At 35.0% G+C, this 24,337-nt stretch overlaps 1 protein-coding gene across 1 annotated transcript in view; it reads left to right on the forward strand.

Moving 5' to 3' along the window:
* cfap58 (cilia and flagella associated protein 58) overlaps window positions 1–24,337 on the forward strand; it is a 77,850-nt gene that overhangs the window by 12,181 nt on the left and 41,332 nt on the right. The window contains exons 9-12 of the mRNA XM_052544776.1: window positions 240–431; window positions 7,579–7,740; window positions 9,344–9,490; window positions 23,608–23,748. Of these exons, the coding sequence (XP_052400736.1) occupies window positions 240–431; window positions 7,579–7,740; window positions 9,344–9,490; window positions 23,608–23,748 (642 nt within the window). The remainder of the gene's footprint in view (window positions 1–239; window positions 432–7,578; window positions 7,741–9,343; window positions 9,491–23,607; window positions 23,749–24,337) is intronic.

Genomic DNA, 24,337 nt, shown 5'->3' on the forward strand with positions numbered 1-24,337 from the left:
AAACACACACACACACACACATTGTGGCATACAAACACAGCTTTTGATATCAGCTTACTTAGGAGAATCATTCTTTTGATCTATTGAAAAGCAATATATAACAGAATGAAATCATCCTATTCTCAAGCTCGTTTTTTTATGTTTGATTTCTGAGAATCTTCAGTCACTTTTGCTTAGTATATTTACAAATTAATCTTTTGCATAACCTCTTTGTGTCGTCGTGTGCATGTTTCTTCCAGAATATGATCAAGGCGGCCAATGAAACAGACAAACAGCAGACCATTGTTAATCTACACGAACAGTCAAAGAAGAGTCTGGAACAGGAGATTTTAAACTACAGGGACGAAGCCCAGAAACAGCGAAAGATCATCTACCAGCTGGAGAAAGAGAGGGATCGCTACATAAACGAGGCCAGTGAGCTCACCAAGAAGGTACAGCACACACACACACACACACACACACACACATACACACACACACACACACACACACACACACACATACACACACAAGTTTGCCATTGCTTAGTGAAGGATTGAGATTGTCACCTTGAAGTTAATTTTGTTCATTTTTAGCCATATTGTGACGTTAATGTTATCATACTAGTGTCTGTATTTTTTTTTTTTTATTACTTTTTTTTTTAGAATGATTTAGAGTGAGACAAGCTAAACAACCAAACATGATGTCACTTTCTGAAGGATGATGTCATTAATGGTGGCTTTTGTTGTAGGGATTTTACAAAAGAGCATAGAAAGTGAAATTGAGGACAGACGAAAAACCTACAAAATGACTATAAATTTAAAGACAATCTTTTAAAAAATATTTAAATTAGAAAAAGGTAAGAAAGAAAAAAGAATCTATCTATCTATCTATCTATCTATCTATCTATCTATCTATCTATCTATCTATCTATCTATCTATCTATCTATCTATCTATCTGAACATTGAATGTAAGCTATAGTGCCCCCTGTGGCAGTACTGAGAATGCAAGACATTATTGCACAGATGTATATTGAATTTGATCCCATTTCAAAACACAATAAATTAAATATTGCTTGTGTAGTTTCATGTATTTACATTCATACTTGCATAAAGTATGTTTAAGGCCTAAGAGTGACATTTTTTAAAATCCCCTCACATTTCTTTGTTTTACAATGTTTTACTTTCTAAGAGTTGTTGAGAGTTGAGAGTCTCTTGGTTTTTAACTTGTAATCCCTGAAGGCATTTCTTCACTCTGTAGTACTTTAGCATGCTTGTGTGAGTCATCTTACTGATGACTATATAAAACTGTTGCTATCGCAACAGAGCGATGTGTGTGTGCCGCTCTAAACATACTTCAAGCCAGAAACTTCTAGGGACTTATGGCAAACTTGTTTACGTATAATGGGCAACTATCAAGTTAAGTCAAGCGTGCCGTGAACAACATAATTAGAAAACAGTCTTATTGAGTCAGATGTTTAACCTTTTTTAATTACATGATGGTATTTCAACTTTATATCGATAGGCTACATTTTTTAAAGGGCCAGTCACCCAAAGAGGAAAATTCTGTTGTCATTTATTGTGCCAACTTCTTTTGTGTTCCATGAATTAAAGTAAGACATACAGGTTTGAAACTACATATGATGAGTAAATGATGACAGGACTGTTATTTTGGGGAGAACTATTCCTGTAAATGAGCTCTTCAGTTTGCTTCATTATCTCACCATGACCTTTTATAAGAGAACTTATAACATGAGAAAATTACAGTTTTGCTAATGTTTTCACCTGCTATTCTCAGTTAATGTGTCATTCATTTAAATACCATACTTGTGGAAATGCATTAGATGCATAAAAAATAAAAAATTAGATGACTGATTGGCCCAATAATCACTTAGTAAGACATTTAATTTGCTGCTAGAAAGTTTTTGCTGCTCTCAAGTTATTCCTTTAAATGAAATGATTAAAACCATCTATTGAGGCTTTTTTTTTTTTTATCTGAAAGCTATGGTGTTAATTATAATTACAGACTATGATGTGATGGTCATTAAATTTGTACTAAAAATATCTTTCTTGAACAGTAGTCCAGAAAAAAATCAGTATTTTTGTTTTTGTATGTGTGTGTGTTGACACACCCCTTAGCATCCTGGCATTTGCCCTGACATTTGTTTTCTCATGTTTTATGTTGAGAAAGTGCACTGCAGCATGAACAGGAGGATTCAGGTTTACATTCAGCTCCAGGCACATCCTCTAACTCTCTTTCTGTCTTGGACAGATAAGCCCAAACATAATATAGTCCATATAATAGTGTTCCTGTTTCTGTGTAATCTACCTGCATCTGCACTGTAAAATATTGCCAGGATTTTACAAAAATTAACAGTGTTTTTTGCAATAAAATGATCAGAAATTTACCTAACCTAACCCTTACCCTATTCCTAACCCTAAAGACTTAACACAGTCCCTACCCCTAAACCTAACCCTACCCATAATTTATTCCTAAAATCAGTGTGAAATAATAACTGATTGACAAGGGTGTAGAAGCACCTAACCCTGGTTTTAAAGAACGTGTTGCAGGGTTAATTTTTCAACAAATTTGTGCAATTTGCTTGTTGGTAATAAACATTTAAACTGTTATCCATTGTATTTTATGTTGTTGGGTATCACAAAACGGAATATAATACGAAAAAGTAGGCACTATCTTACAGTGGTCTCCTTTCCCCCACAATGCATTGCATTACCTCATCATGGGGAGAGAATTTACCAAAGCCTGTCTTGAAAGCATTGAGACTAGTGACTAGAGAGAGACAAGTAGTAGACAAGAGTATTCAGATAGCGCAGATTATAGATAAATAGATAAATACACAGATATAGATAGATAGACTAGATATATAGATAGACAGACAGACAGACAGATAGATACCGACCAACAGCGTCCAAAACGCACTCACTTCCCTACAGCACAAGCTTCCCTGCCAAACACAGCGACAGACACGCAGCTACGTTTGCAACAACATTTTCACCGGATGAAGAGATAAACGCTTAGAAACGCCCATATAGCTAGCAGATGCCTTCTATTTCTAGATGACAAAGACATAGTTTACCAGTTCTACGACACTATGACAAAGGTTACTGGTACTTATCTGAACTAACGTCATGATCACTGCCACTAGATATAAAGAAAACGTTGATTTTTAACTCTGTGCTATTCAGTGACAGTAAAAAAAAATATATATGTCGTTATTGTGCACTGCTGCTTGTAGACTAGCTCCAGTGCTCATTGCTAAACGATAGCAACTCACCAGGACACTTCACCAACTCTCCACTCATTCTCCTCGTACCATGCATTTAATTGACTTTGACGGACATCAGTTCTTGGCAATTCCTCATTTGCCCTCTCATGTCTGGCAGGTTTGAAATTATACGGCTGCGGGCCATCATACATGTTGGCTCTTGCCACCTCTTCCTCATCCCAGTCAGTCGCTATAGTTCTGATGCTGCGTTCCAGGCAGGTTTTTGAGCTCGTAATCAATATTTCATACCATGACTAACAACTTTGTACCATTCCAGGCAAGTTACGGCAAACTTTCTGAGTGCAAGGAATTATAGCTAGATTATTTATTTTATTGCAACGTTACATTGACCTAAAATCATTTTTTCAACGTGTACCACTTGCATAAACACTGCGTCCGTAGGCAGTATTATCCGTAGGGGCTGTCATTGTTGTTTTGCGTGCTGTGTGATGTTGGAACTCAGAGTACATCGATGTAGTACGAGTTCATGGGTGAGAAGTCATGGGTTTGACTGCCGTTCCAGTGCATGGGTTACGGGTTGCCTAGAACACGGCATCATACTAGGCTGAGGCTACCTTTCCTCCACTTCTCCCCAACGTGACGTCATCACCGAGATGCGTAAAAAAAAGTTAATACCAAAAACTTAAAACACTGGTCTTTAAGACCATTTTTGAGACATTTTAAAAATGATATACATATCTTGAGTGATTTATGTACCCATTAATCGAAAGTGGTGGTTAACCTGCAACATGGCCTTTAAGCCTAAAACCAATATTTCCTGAAAAGTTATATCTCACTTCTGATTGTTGGTTGGATCAACAAGGATTACAGTGTAAACAGTGAAACAGACATATGGTTTCTATCTATAGATTCTGCCTGTACTCACAGCACTCCTTATACTGTCTTACACAGTGCAAGAGTTCGCCTTAATTTTTTTCCATTTTTCAGCTACATGAAGATTGTGTTGCAGAAGGTGTTTATTTTGGAACATCTATCACAGTTTCCTAGGAACCAGAGGCTATTTGAGGCACAACATCGCTTTCATGTATTCAGCATTGCTAACATTTGCTTTCTTTCAGAGAGATTTTTTTTTTTGAAAAGTTAATAATCTGATTCCAGGTAAAAAATGCTCAGCCGTAAGCATTAGTAAGCCGCGTGTTGAAAAAGCTCTTAGCTAATGGTTTTGAGATTGCCTCCTGAGATCTGACTCCACAACTGTAGCTTGCTAGTACTTTGCAGAGAATAAAAATTCTTCAGATTTAAAATAAGAAACACGGTTCAAACAATCTAGAAGCTATTCGTTAGCATTCCCATTCAGCTGTTGCAGGAACTGTGCAAGAATGCCGTCTTTGCTCTCAAGTCTTGGAGACATTTCATAAAAAACGTGTGAGTGATATTAAACATTTATTTGCAGTATTATCTGTTGCCCCCTTCACACACTAGCATTGCATTACATACAGTAGTTATTTAGAAAACAGCTGTCTTTACCAATGTAATGAACTGTAGATCCTCAGTCTGTAATTTTTATAAGGCCAGTTCATATCATCGCCAGACTGTCTCATTATATTTCACAAATGTTCCACCATCAGTAATGGCATGTTATTTATAGAAAACTATTAAGGGTGATTATCTTTTAGTCCTGAATTATAAGACTGATAAAAATTTCTTAGCATTTTATTGGTGAACCTTTAAAATAATGAGAGCATGTATGTTCTCCTATATACCTGTACATTAAAATTTCTTAAACATTATTTATTATATATACAGTACAGACCAAAAGTCTGGACACACCTTCTCATTCAAAGCGTTTTCTTTATTTTCATGACTATGAAAATTGTCGAGTCACGCTGAAGGCATCAAGGGCTATTTGAGCAAGAAGGAGAGTGATGGGGTGCTGCGCCAGACGACCTGGCCTCCACAGTCACCGGACCTGAACCCAATCGAGATGGTTTAGGGGTAAGCTGGACCGCAGACAGAAGGCAAAAGGGCCAACAAGTGCTAAGCATCTCTCGTAGAACTCCTTCAAGACTGTTGGAAGTCCATTTCAGGTGACTACCTCTTGAAGCTCATCAAGAGAATGCCAAGAGTGTGCAAAGCAGTAATCAAAGCAAAAGGTGGCTACTTTGAAGAACCTAGAATATGACAGATTTTCAGTTGTTTCACACTTTTTTGTTATGTATAGAATTCCACATGTGTTAATTCATAGTTTTGATGGCTTCAGTGTGAAAATAAAGAAACTCTTTGAATGAGAAGGCGTGTCCAAACTTTTGGTATATATATATATATATATATATATATATATATATATAGAGAGAGAGAGAGAGAGAGAGAGAGAGAGAGAGAAAAATAACATTATTATACAAAATCTTGACATATAAATAATTGTTCCTTTAGAAGAGGACGTGTTTTCATATACTAGAAGATATAAATGTAATGTAAAGATATGGTACTGTAACGTTATTTCTCTTTTGACTTTTTCTAAGTTTGATTGTTTGACATCTGACATGATTGATGTCTCTATGCACTGCGGTGCTCCACATAATCACACAGTGGACAAAACCAATGTATTGTCCTATAGGATGACATTTAAGAGGATAAAAAAGAATGACTTTTGCCAGGTTCAGATCAGTGAATTTAGCTAGATTTATAGAGGAGGTGATGGAGAAATTCTGTGTTCTTCTCAGGTTTGATTTATAAGGCCCCGGAGCTGACTTTGAATTGTGAGTTGCTGAATTTAAGCGAAGTGACTGGTGTTATTTTCTCATGCTTTGGTTGATTATTTACTCAGTACTTTTAGAAGGGCTGAGTATTTACAGCCAGTGGACTCATCTGACACATGCGCCGTTATTATCTCTGCAGACACAATGTGTTTGGCGTGTATGTCTGAAAGCTGTTGTCAAAATATCACTACAGGACCTATTTAATCCTCTATGTACAGTAGTATATGTGAGTTTGAATGGCATTGCCTTGGACACATTCTGCCATCAATTTAATGTCCTTTCTAAATTCCCTTGTATTTTTTAAGCCTGTGCACAGGGCAAAGTAAATATATTTTTTAGTAATATTTCAATCAAACTGCACTGAAACTGTGTATTTTTTTGTGCTTTGATAAATGCAAAAGTGAAAAGGTTAACAAGAATGGGCAACTATTCAGACTGCAGTGAAATTCAGTTTGAAAGTTGTTTGGTTGTCTAAACTTCTTCTGATGTGAATATATCTGAGTTAAAGAAAGCAAATCAAAACATGACATGTGAGGAGAAAGGTAAAGGCAATTCTGGGTCTGTATTTGCATCAGTGCAAGGTTGCATAACCTCTCGATGAATAACATAAACACTTTTTCAATGTTTTTGCAGAAAGGCGGTATGAAGCAGCAGGCGGCAAAATGAAGTTGCCACACATTATACCCTGTTTTGAACAAAATCTATGGGAGCATCAGCTTTATCTTTCACAGATAAAGAAATCATACATTACAGTGGTCTGCCTTTCTTTCAAAACATTCTGAACCTTTTTGAATCGAAGCCCCCCAGTATCCAACAAAATATTTGAAAGCCTCCTATATGATATTAACTATACATTAACTATAATATATTATTAACAGAAACTGAGAGTGGTGAATTGAATTCATTTGATTATTTCAGAAGAAATTAGTGTTCTTCACTAAAAACAACAGCTATTGAAGAATAAATAAATTTTGACTGATTGTATGTTATTTACTCAATATTTTTGACTGTAATATGCATTCGGGAATTATGCAATTGTGTGATGACCTTAGTTAAGAATTTCATCTATAATGCTCTATTTAAATAAAATGTTTCTCAGTACTTGATTTTGTGCTGATTAGAGTGTTAGCTTGGCAACATATAAACTTTATACTCTATAGAGCTGTTTAGTCGTGTTGTTAATTTGTAATGCTAATTCGCAATGGGAACCCTGGGGAAGTTTTGAATGGCTTTTTAGAATAGTGTTTTTTGATTTATGAGTAAAATAAGGTTTGTGTTTAACATATAAAGTGACTGTCATGTTTTGTTCTACAACATAAATCATATGTCGTGACTTAAACATACATTTTAAAACAATTCTGTGTTCGGAAATGCTGGTTTTAAGTTTACAATCTGAACAGATATTTTTGAGTGTTATCCAAGTCTGTTTTAACGGTGTGAGCTAAATATGTGTGCATGTGATTTACCGTTGTACTCTCAATCAAGGTAGGATGCTTAGAAAGTAGCTGCTTTGTAGAGCTGCTTTCAAATAGAGCTAAAGACTAGTTGTAGTTTTCCAGATTTAACCCCCCTGTCTCTGTCGGTCTTTTCAGGTTCTTGAGAATATTGAGGACATTAAACTGAAGGAGATGCATATATTTGAGTATAAGAAGAGAATCGCAGAAGCTGAAACAAAACTGAAGCAGCAGCAGAACCTCTATGAGGATGTCAGGACAGAACGGAACCTCTTCAGCAAGAATCTGATTGAGGCCAAGGTAAGGGTGGAAATATGTGTGTGTGTAGACCTTCATCTTACAGATCTGCTCCCCTTGAGCATGAAAGCAGACATAGAGGCCAGTGGATCCATGGGATGACTGCTTTGGGAAATTCGCCCAACTGAAGCTTGTGTAGGGGGGGTGTGAACATTAATCTTTGTCCAGGAAATCGCCCCATTTGCAGGAACTCTGAAATAGCAGGTAGCCTCCCTGCTGTGTGGCCTGATACGAAAGTACATGAATGTAGCTACTAGCTACACAAAACACATTTTCAGGCATTGATGCATTGCGAAATGTGTCAGAATGCAATTCAAAATGCAACACAAGTTGCATTCTCAGCATTACCGTAAGGAGCTCGATAGTGGAGAATTATTGTGAACTCATTTTCTATATAGTCACTTTTCTCTTTCAGGTCCGATACTGTCATGGTTTGAATGTCTACTGCCACTTCTGTTACTATTGCTAAGCAAGTTAGTTAAAGAAGAAGTTCATCATGAAATGAAAATGCTGTTATTGCTCACCCTCATATCTTTCCAGTATGTTTCTGGCTTACGTAGAAATTGAAATAGCTAAATTTATCCAAAAGTCATGAAACTTTAATTCCTCATGAAAGTCCATTCACTGATATCCGTAAAATCTAAGTTTAGTGGCCTTTAGTCAATGTCTATTAGCTTTGAAACCATCTGTATGCTAATATTCTCTTACAAACCTCACCTTTATCTGCACTACTGTTTGGACTTGTACCAAGGCTGCATTTAATAAAATAAATAAATAAATACATTTAAAAATTAAATTAATAGAAAATCATTCAAAATAGCTATTTTCTGTTTGAATATATTTTAAAATGTAATTTATTTGTGTAATGGCAAAGCTGAATTTTCAGCAGATCTAGTCTCCAGTGTCACATGACCCTTCAGAAATAATTATTTCTATTGATTTAGTGCCCAAGAAACATATTATCAGTGTTGAAAAAGTTGCTTTAAACAACTTAATATTTTTGTGAATTTATACAAAAATTTTTCTGGATTTATTTGTCCCTGCTGAATAAATAAGTGATAAAAAAAGAATAATAAAATAAAAGTTAAAAAAAAAAAAATATTAGTAGTATCTTTTGAATTGTACTATATGCATTTATGCATAAATATACAGTATTTTTCTTTCAGGAAAATGGATCAGTATATTGATGACTAATCCTGCATTGCACAAATTTTTACCTAATTAAAATGACACATGCAAACCGCTAGCAAATCAAGATTCATAGCTGTGATATGAAACAAAGTCTATTGCCTATATATATATATATATATATATATATATATATATATATATATATATAAAAAGGAAAAACCTGAAACTTTCTGTATCAATAGAAAATGTCAACACCGGAAAGGAAGCCTTGAAAGCAGCAGTAAGAAACTCAAGTGGAAGACTTATTTTTCAGGTCTATAAAAGGCTGTCCTTTGTTGTCAGTTTTTTGCTGATGACCCATTCCTTCTGTGTTCTGAGTGTGAATCTGCTAGGGTGGTTGTCTACCTGTCTGCCCAGCTGTCTTTCTGTATAAGTTTGGCCAATATCTAACACACCACCCGGTGTTCACTTCTAGGATCAGAACGCTGAGATGAAACGCAAGGTGAAGATCGTGAACCACATGTTCGAACAGCTAAAAGATGAAATCACCACAAAAGAGGTGGCTCTAGACAAGGAGCGCCAGGAGTTCCAGCGTGTAGAGAGGGAACGGGAAAATCTTAAGGTAACCCATTTCATCCTTCACTGCCACATGTCTCTCCCCATCTTAGTTCTGTATACTTTCAAATCTAACATTACTATGCTTAGTCAGTATCCTTACCAGGCATGATGGGAGATGTTTTCAATGAAGCATGTAGTAATGCAAAAATTGTATTTTAAACCAATGAGATTGTACAGATGGACTTTACAGTGCAAAGTGCAGAAATAGAAACCAAAATATTTTACTTCTTCAGCTGGTGATAGGGTAACGGTGACGTTGATTTAAGGGTAAAGCTGATTTTCTTTTTCTTTTTTTCATTCAACTTCGAGGAGATATTTTTCATAATCCTTTTATTATTACTTTTGAGATCTTTGTGCTTATTAAATACAATGGCATGTCTCTTCTTCTCTGTGTCACAAGCTTTCAATATCACCCTCACAAAGGATAATATTGGAATATCAAATAGGACGGCACGAAAAAAGGAAAGAAATAAAAGAAAACACAAAAGATCACTCCATATTTTATGACAGAAATTTAAATGTGAGTTCAGAGAGGGCTTTGACTCTATGCACTTTCAAATTCAACATCTGACATGAAAGACTTAATGAATATGCAATGCTTTTTGGCGGTTATTGGAGTTGTAAATTATATATGACCTTGTTCTGAGGTATAGACTGAGGGGTGTGGTCACAGAGAGAGAGAGAGAGAGAGAGAGAGAGAGAGAAGAAGCGAGAGAGAAATAGCTTGAGTATGTGATTGCCCAGCTCTAACAGATCTAAAGTAGCCAATAATCCTAGTTTAGCTCTACATGTATTTTATAATCCACACATGCATTATGGACCTTTATAAGAAAATACATGCAGCAGTGGATTTATACTGTGGGGTCCAAACATCTGAGACCACAATGAAATTAAGTGATTATTAAAAATGTATTTATTTAACACTGGAACGCATAAGATCAGTTTGATTTATGGACTATTTCTCATTAACATAATTCAATTTCTTGATATTCCACATATTCTTCATAAGTAAATGAGCACCAGCAATGCTATTCATGTACAGTATTTGTCATAGGTTTGGGAAAAATAAAAATATTCATATAATAAATATCCTAAATTGTAGTAAACTTTAACTCATCATTCTATTTTTGGTGATTCGTTTTTTATAGTATTTAATTCTTAATTTATTTTTAAATCATTGTTGTGTTGACCTTGTTTGCAAGGATCTTAGCTAAATTATCAAATTAGTTATAGTTTTAGTTGTACTGAATTGAAAGTGAACAAAAACATTACAGAAACATTTAAATATTTGTGTATAATCAAATCTTTAAATAAGGCAAAACAGAAAAGAAGCCTTTTACTTTTAAGTTCAAATAATAAAATGTATTGAAGCTATAAAATGATATATATAAAATCATACTATATATATATATATATATATATATATATATATATATATATATATATATATTGTACAGTGCCTGTGTGTAATACATGTAATGTAAAATGTTAAACCAAGAAACCAGCATAAAATCTCTTTTGGACCCCACTGTATGTTAATACTGTATCTGGAGCACGGTGAAATCGCTCCATCAGCCTGAACAGATTGTTTCAGGGGAGTGTGGTCCAGTGGTCCGAACAGATGGTTTCAGATTGGAAGGTTCCTCTATGCATGGGGCGGAGGGTTGTGGAGTTCTGGACGACACCGGGTGGAAAATCTCGACTCAGCTGTCTCAGAACTAAACAGATCCATGGATAACTGACAGTCTGTTTTGATTAATCCAAATGCTGTCTCAGGAAGTGTATAGTTACATGCTCTTAAACATCCTCTCCTGGTATCCCACTGCATTAAGCACTGTCGAAGATCTTTAAAAGCTCATTCTGGGTGAAATATGGTGTGTGCATTAGTAAGGAACTAGACAGAAAGATTCATTAATAAAAGAAAATGGGTCTCGAGGGCTGGTGGGCAGCTACCCAACTTGAGCAGCTTACCCAGCATGCCACAGGAGGTGCTGTCTGGCTCCCTGACTGGTTCTCAGGAAGCATGATGGCTGTGATGTTCACCTCTCCTTTGAACCATGAAGTGAAAAGGAAAAACACCCAATGGAAGAGAAAAGGAGAGACAAGACCTAAAGATGCACTGAAGACTGAAACGTTGTGAAACTTTAGAGAGCAAACTAAAGTCTGTGAACTCAACAAATGCTGATGCTCTCGTGGTAGAGATCAACATAATGTTTGGAGAGCATGCTTCACTTTTGCAAATCAAAGTAAGAGGCATGTTTGAACCAAGCTCAGTGCTCCCTGTGTTTAGATTCCTGAACTAATGAAGGAAAGCCACAGAGAACAGTAGAAAAAGACCAGTCATCCTAAAGAAAAGAAGCGCACTCGCATTTACTTCTAGAGGACCAGAATCTTAGACAAGAAACATTATGCTTAGTCAGGTAATTCATAATCATGAAGACTCATGAGTCATAAAGGTCTATATATCCTGCAGCAAAAATAGCTGAAGTTAAACTTTCAGTCTGTTCTTTCTTTTTCTTTTTCTTTTTCTTTTCTTTCTTTCTTTCTTTCTTTCTTTCTTTCTTTCTTTCTTTCTTTCTTTCTTTCTTTCTTTCTTTTGTTTTATCAATTTCTTATAATATTATCATTTTAAATCAACATTTCCCAAGATTTACACTAGCCTTCAAAAGTCTGGGATTGGTACGATTTGTAAAAATATATTTCAAAAAATATTTTATACTTTTATACAACAACAAAAACAGTAATATTGTAAAATATTGCTACAATTTAAAATAACTGTTCTATTTGAATGTATTTTATTACAGTTTAAATGTATTAATTTATGTGATTTTTTGAAGAACAGCAAGTACAATTGAATAGCGTATGTTTTGGTATAGATTTTTTTGTAACATCTTTACAAAGTCTATACCTGTATACACCTGTTAGTTTATATATCATTAACTTATTGATTCTTATTTTATTTATTAATAGTCAGTGTTAATTTCCAGTAATAATCAGTTTTTCCCATGGAAAATGATGTAGTGATTATAGGAATTTTAAAGAGAAGTTTTTTTTATTATTATTATTATTTTTTTAATATAATACCCCCAAATCGTGTGCTTATGCTTTAGCAAAACATTTGTTTTTAAGAGAGAATATTCTCTTTTACAAGAGAATTGTTTAGTGTTTTAATACAACAGGTGTTATGAATTCTTCCATAGGTTTAGTATTTTTTATTTATTTCTTTTTTTACACTATTTTAATGAGATTTAGCACAATTAGGGTCTACGAAAAAAAAAGAAACTAAAATGAAAGTAAATGCACAATTAACAAACACTTAAGCAATTGCCTCTTCTAATTGCACTAACTATTCAGTGTAAAATTGTTTCATGGAAACCTGACTTACTCATTTTTCCTGTCATCCGAGTGAAATTTTTTCAGGCATCACTTTACAAACAAAAAGCAAAAGGAACTTAAATAGACTGATGGGAAAGAAAATCGGAGCAAAGAAGATCGACAAACAACTAGAGAGAAAGAACGAGAGAGAGAAATGACGAACAAAAGCAATCTTTCATGTTTTGAGGGGCCGCGGGGACATGATGCAGAAAACTTTAAATTGATAGGGAGTTCACTGCAGGCTTATGTAACCCTCTCTGGCATTCCTTTCTTTCACCTTCATTCATTTGTTTTCTTGGTTTTTTCGTGAGCCTGTGTCTCACCCTTTGCCTTTTGTACTCTAAAGCATACAGGTGCCCCAGAGCTGCAATTTACCTCTGCTTTCTTCTCTGGTTCCTCTGCCTTCTCCTTCCTGTTTTTCCACCACTTCTCAAGTCAAAACCATCATATGTTTCCCTCTTTAACAAGAGGAAGAAAGATCCAGAACATGTGAATGAAGACAGGCTTTGCATTCACAAATCTTGTGAAGTATTTTTAGAGTTATAACATTTGCCAAACCTAGTGACGCAACAGCTTATATTTTTAGTAGTCTTCATAAGACACGCCAGCTTTTCCCGAAACAAATGGTATAATGGTGGAATGCTACAAATCTGGCAAGTTTCTTCTAAACTGTCTACACAGTCCATTCAAGTGGTTCACTTGAGGTTTACGTGAATCATCTGAACCATCAGTTTGTTTGAATGACATCAATTTATTGAGAAGCGAGTGAACAGTCAGTTTTTGGAATTTCATGTTTTTGGAAGTGGGAAAAATGTGCAAGTGAATCAGCAAGTGAATCTGACAAGGACTAAAAAGGCTGGGTAACTGGGTCAGAGTATCTCCAAACCTTCTGGGCGTTCTTGGTATGCTGTAGTGCAATAAAGGACAGTAATAAAGGTCTGGACCATGAAACAATGGAAATAAGTAGCCAGGCCGATGGAGGCAATGTTACACTTTGGGCAATGTTTTGCTGGAAACATTGGGTCCATAGATTTTAAATGTAAATTAAACTCTTCTTTAGCAGATTCCGTTGTCTAAAGAGTAGCTTTACTGTAATTACTGATTCAAGAGTAGCTTGTAGTGTGGGTTGCATCAGTTTCAAAGCGACTTCACAAACACTGCTATCATAAGAAGTCATGTTTCATTTTTCAAAATGTCACCATGTCCGTTTCACCCTCTGTGCTCTAAGGAGTATGTAATTACAAGTGGTTGGAAGCCTTTTATCATGTCGTTAACAGTAATTTCTGTTTAGTTTTTTATTTCATAATGTTTTTTTTTTCATTTGCCATTTGTCATTTGCCCCTTGCTTCACTTGCTTTAGATGGAAGGCTATAGAATATGAGAAATTCATTATTCAGTAAAGTTCTTAGCCACATGCAGATGGAAGGAGGCAGGAGAACATGCCATTTGCCCATTTTCTCATAAAACCTTAATTTATCTAATTTATTATTCTTATGAGATGTCTCTTGGTTAGTCTTGGGTTTGTGCCCATAATGAACTGTGAAAGAAGACATGGGAAGCAAGGAAATGTTATATGGTTGACAAGCTTGGGACAGATTTTGTAACTGACTGACTGACTGAACTTCTCACTAGTGGAGTATATAGCTACAGCTGCAGTGGGGTTCAAAATTCTTAGAAACATTGAAAATCTAGGTTCATTTTAATTTGAACCTAGAAATGAACAATGTCAATGGAGTTAGCAAGGGAAATATAACTAAATACCTTAGAAAACCTTGCTTCACTAAGCAGGTTTGTGACATTGATCATGTCAACTCCTTTGCACAAAAGGTCAACTTTTCTTGCTTCCACTGAAGCACAAGATGCTCTTTGAAACATTCTCAAATCATGCTGGAGAACATGGATCATCTCACAAATTAGTCCATGCATTAAAGAAAAAAATATTGTTTATTTTTTCTTTTTTGCTGGTGTTTTAATCTTCATTTTAAAAAATGAGGTCAAGAAACTCATGGTGGGAAAATACTTGGAAGACATGTTTGAAAGACATCTGAATGTTTTACTTTACACACTCAACTCTTTGCATAAAAGGTCACACTTCGTTCACTTCTTCAGGCTGACTGGTTCAAAAAGGTGATTTGCACCTCTGTCATTGTCACCTCTGGTATTCATTTGTCAGATACACTTTGTCAGCCAACCCACATATCTAACAATTGTCAGCAATATTACACCTATGACGGAAAGTCAATATCACCCTTTGGTAAATGGTGACAAACTTGGGTTCATTACATTTCCATGGAACAGCTGTCAAAGCAAATCATTCTCGACTTCACGTTTTACCTCCAATCCTGTCAGGATGCGTCAATGTCAAAGCACAACCCATGCAGGCGATAGGAAACATTGCCACACTTGTTACAATACAATGTAAAGTTTGGGAGAGTGTTAAAGTTAGCCACTCTTGGAGAGCCTGGTGTATTCTTTGTATTTATTTATTTTGAGAGTGCAGAGGGCACTCTCAATGGAATTTGTAATCACATTTACATAGTTTGATCTGTCTTTGATCTCTTTGTACTGACCTTGAATACTGGTCTGGATTTTCTTCTTTATTCTATCGGCCAGGGTTTTTTTTATCTTTCATAAAACTATACGCATCCTAATTTTAAACTTCAATGAAATGTATGTTTTACCTAGAATAGTAGATTTCAGATTTACGTTTACCACATGCGAAAAATGAGTAATGAAAAATGCATGGGTTTACTATTGCTTCATCCACTTGTTTGGCTTTTTCCCCTGTGAAGTCCGTTCTGTGTCTTTGAAATGCAGTCAACTAAGAGGAGAGATGAGCTCTGAAGTGTCTGCTTTGAAATCATTCTGAAATCATAAAAATCTGGCTCCGTATTTTTCTCCAAATGCTTGCAACATGAGCTAGTCCAGTGGTTCTCAACCACATTCCTGGAGCCCCCAACACTGCACATTTTGCATTAAAATCACCTGATTCAACTTATCAGCTCTTTAATAGAGGCTCCAATGGTGAAATTGGTGTGTCAGACAAAGGTGGCATACATAATAAGCAAGAATGTGCTATCACTGATCTAATCAACAAAATTAGACACAAAAATATGCATCATGACATGATTGTTAATATATATATATATGACCCTGGAGCACAAAACCAGCCTTAAGTCATGGGGGTATATTTTTAGCAACAGCCAAAAAACATTGTATGGGTCAAAATTAGAAATTTTTCTTTTATGCCAAAAACCATTAGGATATTAAGTAAAGATCATGTTCCATGAAGATATGTTGTAAATTTACTACCGTAAACATATCAAAACGTAATTTTTGATTAGTAATATGCATGGCTAAGAACTTAATTTTGACAACTTCAAAGGCGATTTTCTCAGATTTTTTTTTCCGCACTCTCAGATTCCAGATTTTCAAATAGTTGCACTGCTGAAGAATATTGTCGGATCCTAATAAAGCATACATCAATGGAAAGCTTATTTATTCAGATGATGTATAAATCTCAATATCTAAAAAACTGACAGTTAAGACTGGTTTTGTGGTCACGTATTTGTAGAAGAATGATTTGCTTGTAAAACTGAATTGCTTATAAATGAGATTAATAAGCTATATACACATCATAAACATAATATTAAAACTTAGTTTTTGCAAGCAATGAATTAAATTAACATATACATTTTTGACATAATTAAAAATGTATACTTCGTAAAATGAATATATTGACAAAATACTGACATCATTGTAAAAAAAAATTACAGTCATTTAACTTCAGAATTACATATTTAATTCATTGTGTTACTTGCCACTTCATTGTAATTTTTTTTTTTTTTTTATTTACTAGCAATTTCTAAATGAAAATTGTTTCAAGATTTTAAGATTGCAAATTTAAGATTTTTATTTGTCACATACACAGTTATGTACAAATACAAATATGAACTATCCTTTTAAAGGGCATTTTCAAGCATTTATGGGTTCCCTTACAGATGGCTTCATAGGAAGCAATCCTCTTTTGTCCTGCTGGTCTCCGCACACAAAGACTATTGTGCCAAAACATTGACCTTTCAGCTCTTCTTGTTGTTGTTTATTACCTCAAGCCTTCACAAATGTAGCAATAAAGAAGCTTTTGTGTTCTTTGAAGCTGGCCAGCACTGAGTCTGTCTACTGGCTAACCCTCACCCCATGAAAAAACAATTAGGCCACTTCATAAGAATTGATTAGCATGTTAATGAATGGGCTACACTTTCTCATCACGAGAGGCTACGGCAGGGGGTAATGAGGGGAGAGGCTGCTCTCAGCACCAGCTCCGTCCAGCTGGTTGTTATGCATGCTGAGAGGCGACATCGATCTCGGAGAAATCTTATTACATGCTCCAGACGCTGTCTGCAAATGTTTAGCACTGAACCGAGAGAGGAGGGGGAAAAGTTTTAGAATTTAATGTCGTAAAAAAGGATGTGATGATGTGTAAAGCATGCAGCCAGGTTCTAAACGATGTTCGCCACTTTTTGAAATTTCATCAGTGTTGCACAGTAAATGGGAGAGGTGGCAAACAACCTTAAAAATGACCTTGCACAGTTCCCGGTTCAGTGTTAACAAGAGATTTTAGACAGAGTCAAAGGTCTTGTCATCTTACTGTATATATACAATGTTGTCCATTTATTATGCTGTCAGAGCTTCTTCATCAAGGCGGCCGATGAAGAAAACATCCTCTGAAGTCTCTGAAAGTACATTTATTTCATTTGTTTGCTAAAGTGGACATAAAAACAATTTTCCAATGATTATATTTTACTATGTTATTATATATTTTCAGAATAATGTTGCAATTTAATAATTAATTTTAATATTTTAAGATAAAAAGTCCATTTATGGGACAAGTATAAAAAATTACATCTGTACATACACTGGCAAAAAAAATAATAATAATAATAAAAATGTAGGATTTACTATGAAAAAATTGTCTAGTAAATTATTGAATAAAATGTGAATTTTTTGAAGTAGAAAGACTGAAATATAATTTTTTGTTACTGTTTTATTTTTTTAAGATTTCATTTCAAAAATGTAAAAGTACCAGGCAGAAATAAAAGGGGCATGCAAAATGTCCCAAGACAGTAATTCTGTATAAACTGGAAAAAAAGAAAAAAAAATCACTTACTGTAGTTTTAATAAAAATCAACCCTTAGACATACAAATGCCTGAAGCTGAATGATAAAGCTTAGATTTAAAGTTTTCCAACAGTTGTCAGTAGTGATTAGATTATACATTATTGACCATTTTGGTCTGGAGCCCTAATTCATTCTTTATTTTTAATATGAGAAAAGAAAACTAAATATGACAAATGGCTGGCCGTCTATTAAATTATAAAATTGTAATTAATTTAATAATTTTTTATTTATTTACTTTTTAAGGAAGAAAAAGGAAAAAGGGAACAACTGTTTCACTAATATGTGTAGATAACACTCAGTATAATTATATGCCATAACATTTTTACGAGTCTCACTTTTTAAATACACTGTTCAAGTATTTGTTTTATTTTGTTTTGTTTCTTTTTTTGTTTGTTTCCTTTTCGTTTTGAAACATGCTTTTTCTGAGCAAAGATTGAATTGATCAAAAGTGACAGTAAAGACATTTATAATACAAAATATTTATATTTAAAAAAATTAAGCAGCACATTGATGATAATAATAACAACAACAAAACTGTTATTTAAAATGTTGATTATATTTAAGATTTAACTGTTTTTTTTTTTTTACCAAATTTTTAAATGTACTTACCAACTCCAAACTTTTGAATGATATTGTATATCAAGTATAAGTAATTTCAAGAGACAACTATGCGATAATTGAATTAATAATAAAAAAAATAAAAAAAAATAATTAAACTTTCAGCGTGTGTCACTTATCACTTGTATCAACATGGGCCTAGTGTTTGGGACATGCACCTGAGCTAGTTCTGAAAACAGGATCTTTGGTCTTTAAAAGAACCCACCTGCTGCTCCTGCTGCCTGACTCTCTCTCTCTCTCTCTCTCTCTCTCAGGGAATAAAGGTTAAGACTGTTATCAAATGAAGTGTAAAGCACTCACGCCTGTCTTCCCTCTGTCTCTTTTTATCCTTCCCATCTACTTTTTCGTCTGTTTTCTACATTCTTGGCAGACCTATATGTTTACCCCACTGCATCTGCCGCAGGCGACCAAATAAGTGTCAAAGAGGGGTGAGAGACAGAGATGGATTTTGGAGTCAAATGTTTTGATGAAGTACCACAGTCTCCCACCAAGGGGAAATTACTGCAGCGTTTCGACCTCTTGCACAACTTCTTACAGACATGCATCCTGACTTCTTGGTCAAAATGCCTGTCTTGGCATGGTATTAGGTTAAACACAGCAAGCTATGTCTCTATGAATAGGTGAGACGGAAGAAAAATCAGATGTCAGAATATGGGATCTGCCTAACAGATCTGTCAGCATCTATTATGTCAGTAATAGTCATTGAACAACATTGCAGAAAAAAGAGAAACCCCCCACTGCTCTTGGATGGATTAATTTAGTCATTTTAATAAGCCCTTTAAAACCAAACATGAACACATAGTTAAGTCTAAATGAAATAACTGTAAAGCTCATTTAAATTACAAGCCCCCTGCTTCTCAAAGTCAGGCAGTGTTCAATCTATATTAATGTGTTAAGCTATGATTCATGCAGTGCAAATAATGTGACTACTTATTCATTCATTTTATTACTGGCTCTGTTTAATCCTCTTGAATAATTACTTTATTAGAGAGATTTTATTATATTTTATTTTGGCGATATCATGAACAAAAGGATTATAAACAAAGAATGACTAATATGTAGATAAACAAAAGTTATTAAACACTTTCTTTCCATATTTAAGTTCAGTAGGTATCAATTTTTTTGTTGAGAACCATTCAGTTTAATATTTAATGACTTCTGAAACTACTTTCGTGTCGTGTCACACAAGGAGCCTTGTTTGCCAAAAAATAGAATACAAAAACTGACATCACAATCAGAATCTGACTAAATTAATGCATTAATTTTAATTAACTGATTTAATTTATTTACTTAAGAGTTGTAGAATTTGTACATTTTTCTAAATGAGACAAACATTTGCAAGAAGACATCAGTGAAAACGCAACATTAAACACCAAATAATACCTGCAGAACAAAATTTTGGCTGTGACCTCAGAAGGCATATTAAAGGTGCCATAGAATGCATCGATATAATATTGTAAATTGTTCTCTGATGATACCAGAGTGTGTATGTGAGTTTTATCTCAAAATACCCCACAGATAATTTTTTATGTCTTGTTGAAATTGCCACTTTTAGGGTATGCCCCCTTTAAATGAAAATGAGCTTGTGCTCCAACCTCCCTTCAAGTGTTACTGCCCTCACACATTGCTTCCAAATAACATTTTTAACTACCACATTCCTATTCATGATCAAACTGGTCTGGACATTTGTGCATGAAGCGTTGGTATCGATCCCTCTTTCAGAACCACCGTGTCCTCAGATGGTCTATGGAGACTCTTACGTTCGGTTGTGCATCCCAACACACGACACTTTTAATGGCTCTTTGGCACTGACATTGTACCTAGGGTGACCACGTGCTAATAAGCCCAAGGGGTGACAAGGGGTATGTTTCTGAGGGACAATGTGGGACACTGCCTTGCGCGGTGGTGCCTCCACCCCATGGGCAGACTCACTGATAGTGGTTTAGCACATACCACCTTAAATGGTATATTAGTAATGCCCTATTCCCCTAAACATGTGTAATTGCTAATGTACTGTATGCTATGACAGAATCGACACTTCCACTTACGATTTACTTTAGCTATTTAATTTTATTTATTTTTCATTACAATTTATTCATTTTAAGAATAAATTACTGCTCATATACAGCTTTCATGTTGAACAAGAGTGAATGATTTGTCCAGGGTTTTTTTTTCTCTCTCATGTTTTTGTAATGTTTGGGAAGCCAGAATGCGCATGCATCAACAGAAACGTTTTTTTTTTTTTTTTTTAGCGAACTGTTCCATCCCTATTACCTCAATAATCAATCAATTACAGGCCTAAAACAATCATGCCCGAGCAGACGGATATTAGTTCATCTCATCACACCGGCACCCGCGTCTAAATCAGTTGTATGGTCTGGTTTTCAGTCTAAAACAGTTGCGTCAAGTATAAATGTCTCGTCTGTTTCGGGAGGTGCGCGCGCAGTCAGCGGAGGCTTGCACCTCCCAACTCGCACCTGAGGCTTGCACCTTTTTTTTCTCAGATTTTGAAAAATCTTCGCGATCGACTTAAAATGCTTCCAAGATCGACGGGTTGTTGACTCCAGATATAGATGAGTGACCAACTTTTTTTGAGCAAGCATTGATTATGCGTGACACAGTCTCAATTTGTGGGACGCATGAATTGGGCTTCAAACGCTGTGCGCGCACGCGCTACGCGGGACGGGTGGTCACCCTAATTGTACCTCCAGCTACTACAGCAAGAGAACAATAATGGCGGACCGCAGCTTCTCACTCAGGTCAGTGCATATGCTAATAGGGCAGAGAGCGTCACAAATGGGCGGGACTTTCACCCACTATGTCATAATGGAACTGCTTTTTACGTGTCACTGCAATTCTGGCTTGAAATGTCTAATGAGTGGCGCTATAACTTTAATGCTATGTTTTAAAATAACGTACCATCTACACTACACCTGAATCTTAACTGTAAGTATGAACAAAAGTGGATGTGACATAAAAACATGCCAATTCTGTGCCGGCTGAGCTACCGAGCAAGATAGATACATCTGGAAAGCGAAACATACTGTATGGAGCAATAATCATAACAGTGTACGAAACTGATTAAAAGTGTTCGCTGATATACCATCTTTAGTGTTCATTTCTGTTGGAAACTGCAGTATGTACTTATTGGTATGTATTTTGCATTTTGCTAAAATATTTTCCACAGGAATGTTTTCATCATGAGATTAGGTCCGTGCGCACCATCAGACGCAGACCAACGCCAATAACTGACCGTATACAGTAAATCACTTCTCAGACATCCCGACCAATACTGATTCAACATGTTTAATTGGCGAAATAAGCACTGACCAGTGGCAACAGGCATAACACACTGAGCATGTCTTTTGCCGTCTGTTTGTTCAGTGTGAATTGGCCTTAAAAATAGTCTTGTTCTCACCTAGTCTTTTATTACAAAAGTTAGATTATCATGAAATTAAACAAAACTACTTAAAGCTGATGCAATTTGTTCCTAATAGTGTGTATTCATCAGGAAGAATGCAGTGTGGGGTTCAAAATTTGAACAAGCAAAGGCTTTGTTATTACTAGTTAAAGTTATTTTACTCACACGGTTCTGCCTTGGATACATCAGCAAAAAATAAAAGCTTTTTAAAGCTGAAGAGAAAATTATTACCTTTTGATGAATGACTATAAAAAACAAACATTGTTTTCTAATAGCCTATGCACTGATGAATTGCACATAATAAAACCAGGGGCATTTATTAGGAGAGTAATTAGAGTCCATTTTTATTGCAGGTTTTCTTTTGTGCTCCAGGCGGAAATCACAACAAAAGGAGGGAAATTGTAATAGAATAATACACCCTAACAGAATACCGTGACCAACCCTGAACGAAAACTCCTGACTGTTTACAAACTCAGCAAACGTAGCCTAGAAACAAAGAAAGTCAGACATAGACAGTCCTCGCTGCTGAAGGAGGACACACTGTTGTCCTGCTGCACACAAATGAGATGGAAACACAATCGCACTTTTGAACCTCACGCACTACACATAAATCAGCAACATATTCCTCCCTTCTTATGCAAACCTCTATAAAGAGCATCTATTGTGCATGTATGTGTGATGTTTACTAATGCTTTGTCAATGTAAACCAGTTTATCATGTCAGTAAAGCACATTTTAATCTCGAATCTTGAAAGAAAGAGAGGAGAGAATGTCAATAGCAGTGTTAAATGGCAAACAAAATTGTGATAAAGTTTTTTTTTTATATATTTTGACAGCAATAATCAATATGAGATGAAGATAATTATAATTAAGTAATTTTTAACACTGTAGTCAACTTAAATGTTTCTGTTGACTAAAATAATATATAGTTTTTATTAAATAATTGTCCTATTAAAGTTAAATGGACTAAATTTCAAAATGTAATTCTCTCTCTCTCTCTCTCTCTGTCACTCACACACACACACACACACAGAATCAAAGATATATTTATTAACATAAATCAAATATATAGAATTTACAATGTAATCCACTGAAAAAATACAGTTCTGGATATTAATTGATTACATGTAATCTGGATAATATAATCAGAAATAAAGTACTTGTAATCACATTATAGAACATTTTAAAATGCTCATAATCAGATTGCAGTTACTGTAGATTACATGACTACATATTATTCACACAATGGTAGTAAATTTTTTTTTTTTTCATCTCTGTAAAAATTTTACCGCTTTTAGAAATTTGGAAAGTCTTCCAACAAACTATAATTTCCATCATGTCATTTATAATCAGTAACAGACTACAATTTGTAAGTTTTCTACCCAGCACTTTATAGTGAATATAACATGAAAAATTTTGACTAGACCTTGTAGAGCTTTAAAAAAGCATAGACATATAGAGGGGTAATTTCTCAGTTTTGTTTTTAACTTTTTTTCTGTTCTCTTTTGCATCGATTGCCCCGTTTCTACAGGCCGAGCTACAGAAGATGAGGCAACAGGCTCAGGAGACGAATCAGTTCATTGAGAAACAGGAGGCAGAGGAACGCGAGCTGCTGAAGATCATAGCAGAGGCTGATGCTGAGAGGATCCGGCAGAAAAAAGAGCTCGATCAGGTACAGACAGGTGGAGGTTTCAGTGAGTGTCCGTGTGTCCTTGTGTTCCTTCTTCAATAGACTGTTGATGAAAGAGACAGTAATCTAGGTTCACTCAAAAGTCATTAGATCTGGAATATCACTTCTGACAAAGTCCAGCGGGAACAGGGTCAACTGTTTTAAAACAATAAAAGGAAATTGAGTCACTGGGGAGGCCTAAATTGGTCTTGGCATTTTGAAACATTTATTGCTTCTGATCTCAGTATGTCAGCAGTCGAATATGATTAAACATCTGACCAGTCAAATCACTCAAATAATAGGCTCTGTTGTGATGATCTTTTTGTTTGTGTGTGTCTTAATCTATTACGTTTATACAAAAACAACTTGAATATTTATTTTATGATGAACATAATTTTAGTTACTGGTTTACAGTTTAGTTTTATGTTCTTTGGGGAAGGGGGGGGGGGGTATAATATAAATAACTTTATTAAAACATCATAATATTGAAGATTAAAAATGATAATATTTGTACTTAATACTGTTTACCTTTAAAAAATATTAATTTATTCATTTATCTATCATAATGATACAAAATAAATAAAAATGAATA

Source organism: Carassius gibelio, chromosome B1 (genome assembly GCF_023724105.1).
Source record: "Carassius gibelio isolate Cgi1373 ecotype wild population from Czech Republic chromosome B1, carGib1.2-hapl.c, whole genome shotgun sequence".
Classification (NCBI taxonomy): Eukaryota; Metazoa; Chordata; class Actinopteri; order Cypriniformes; family Cyprinidae; genus Carassius; species Carassius gibelio.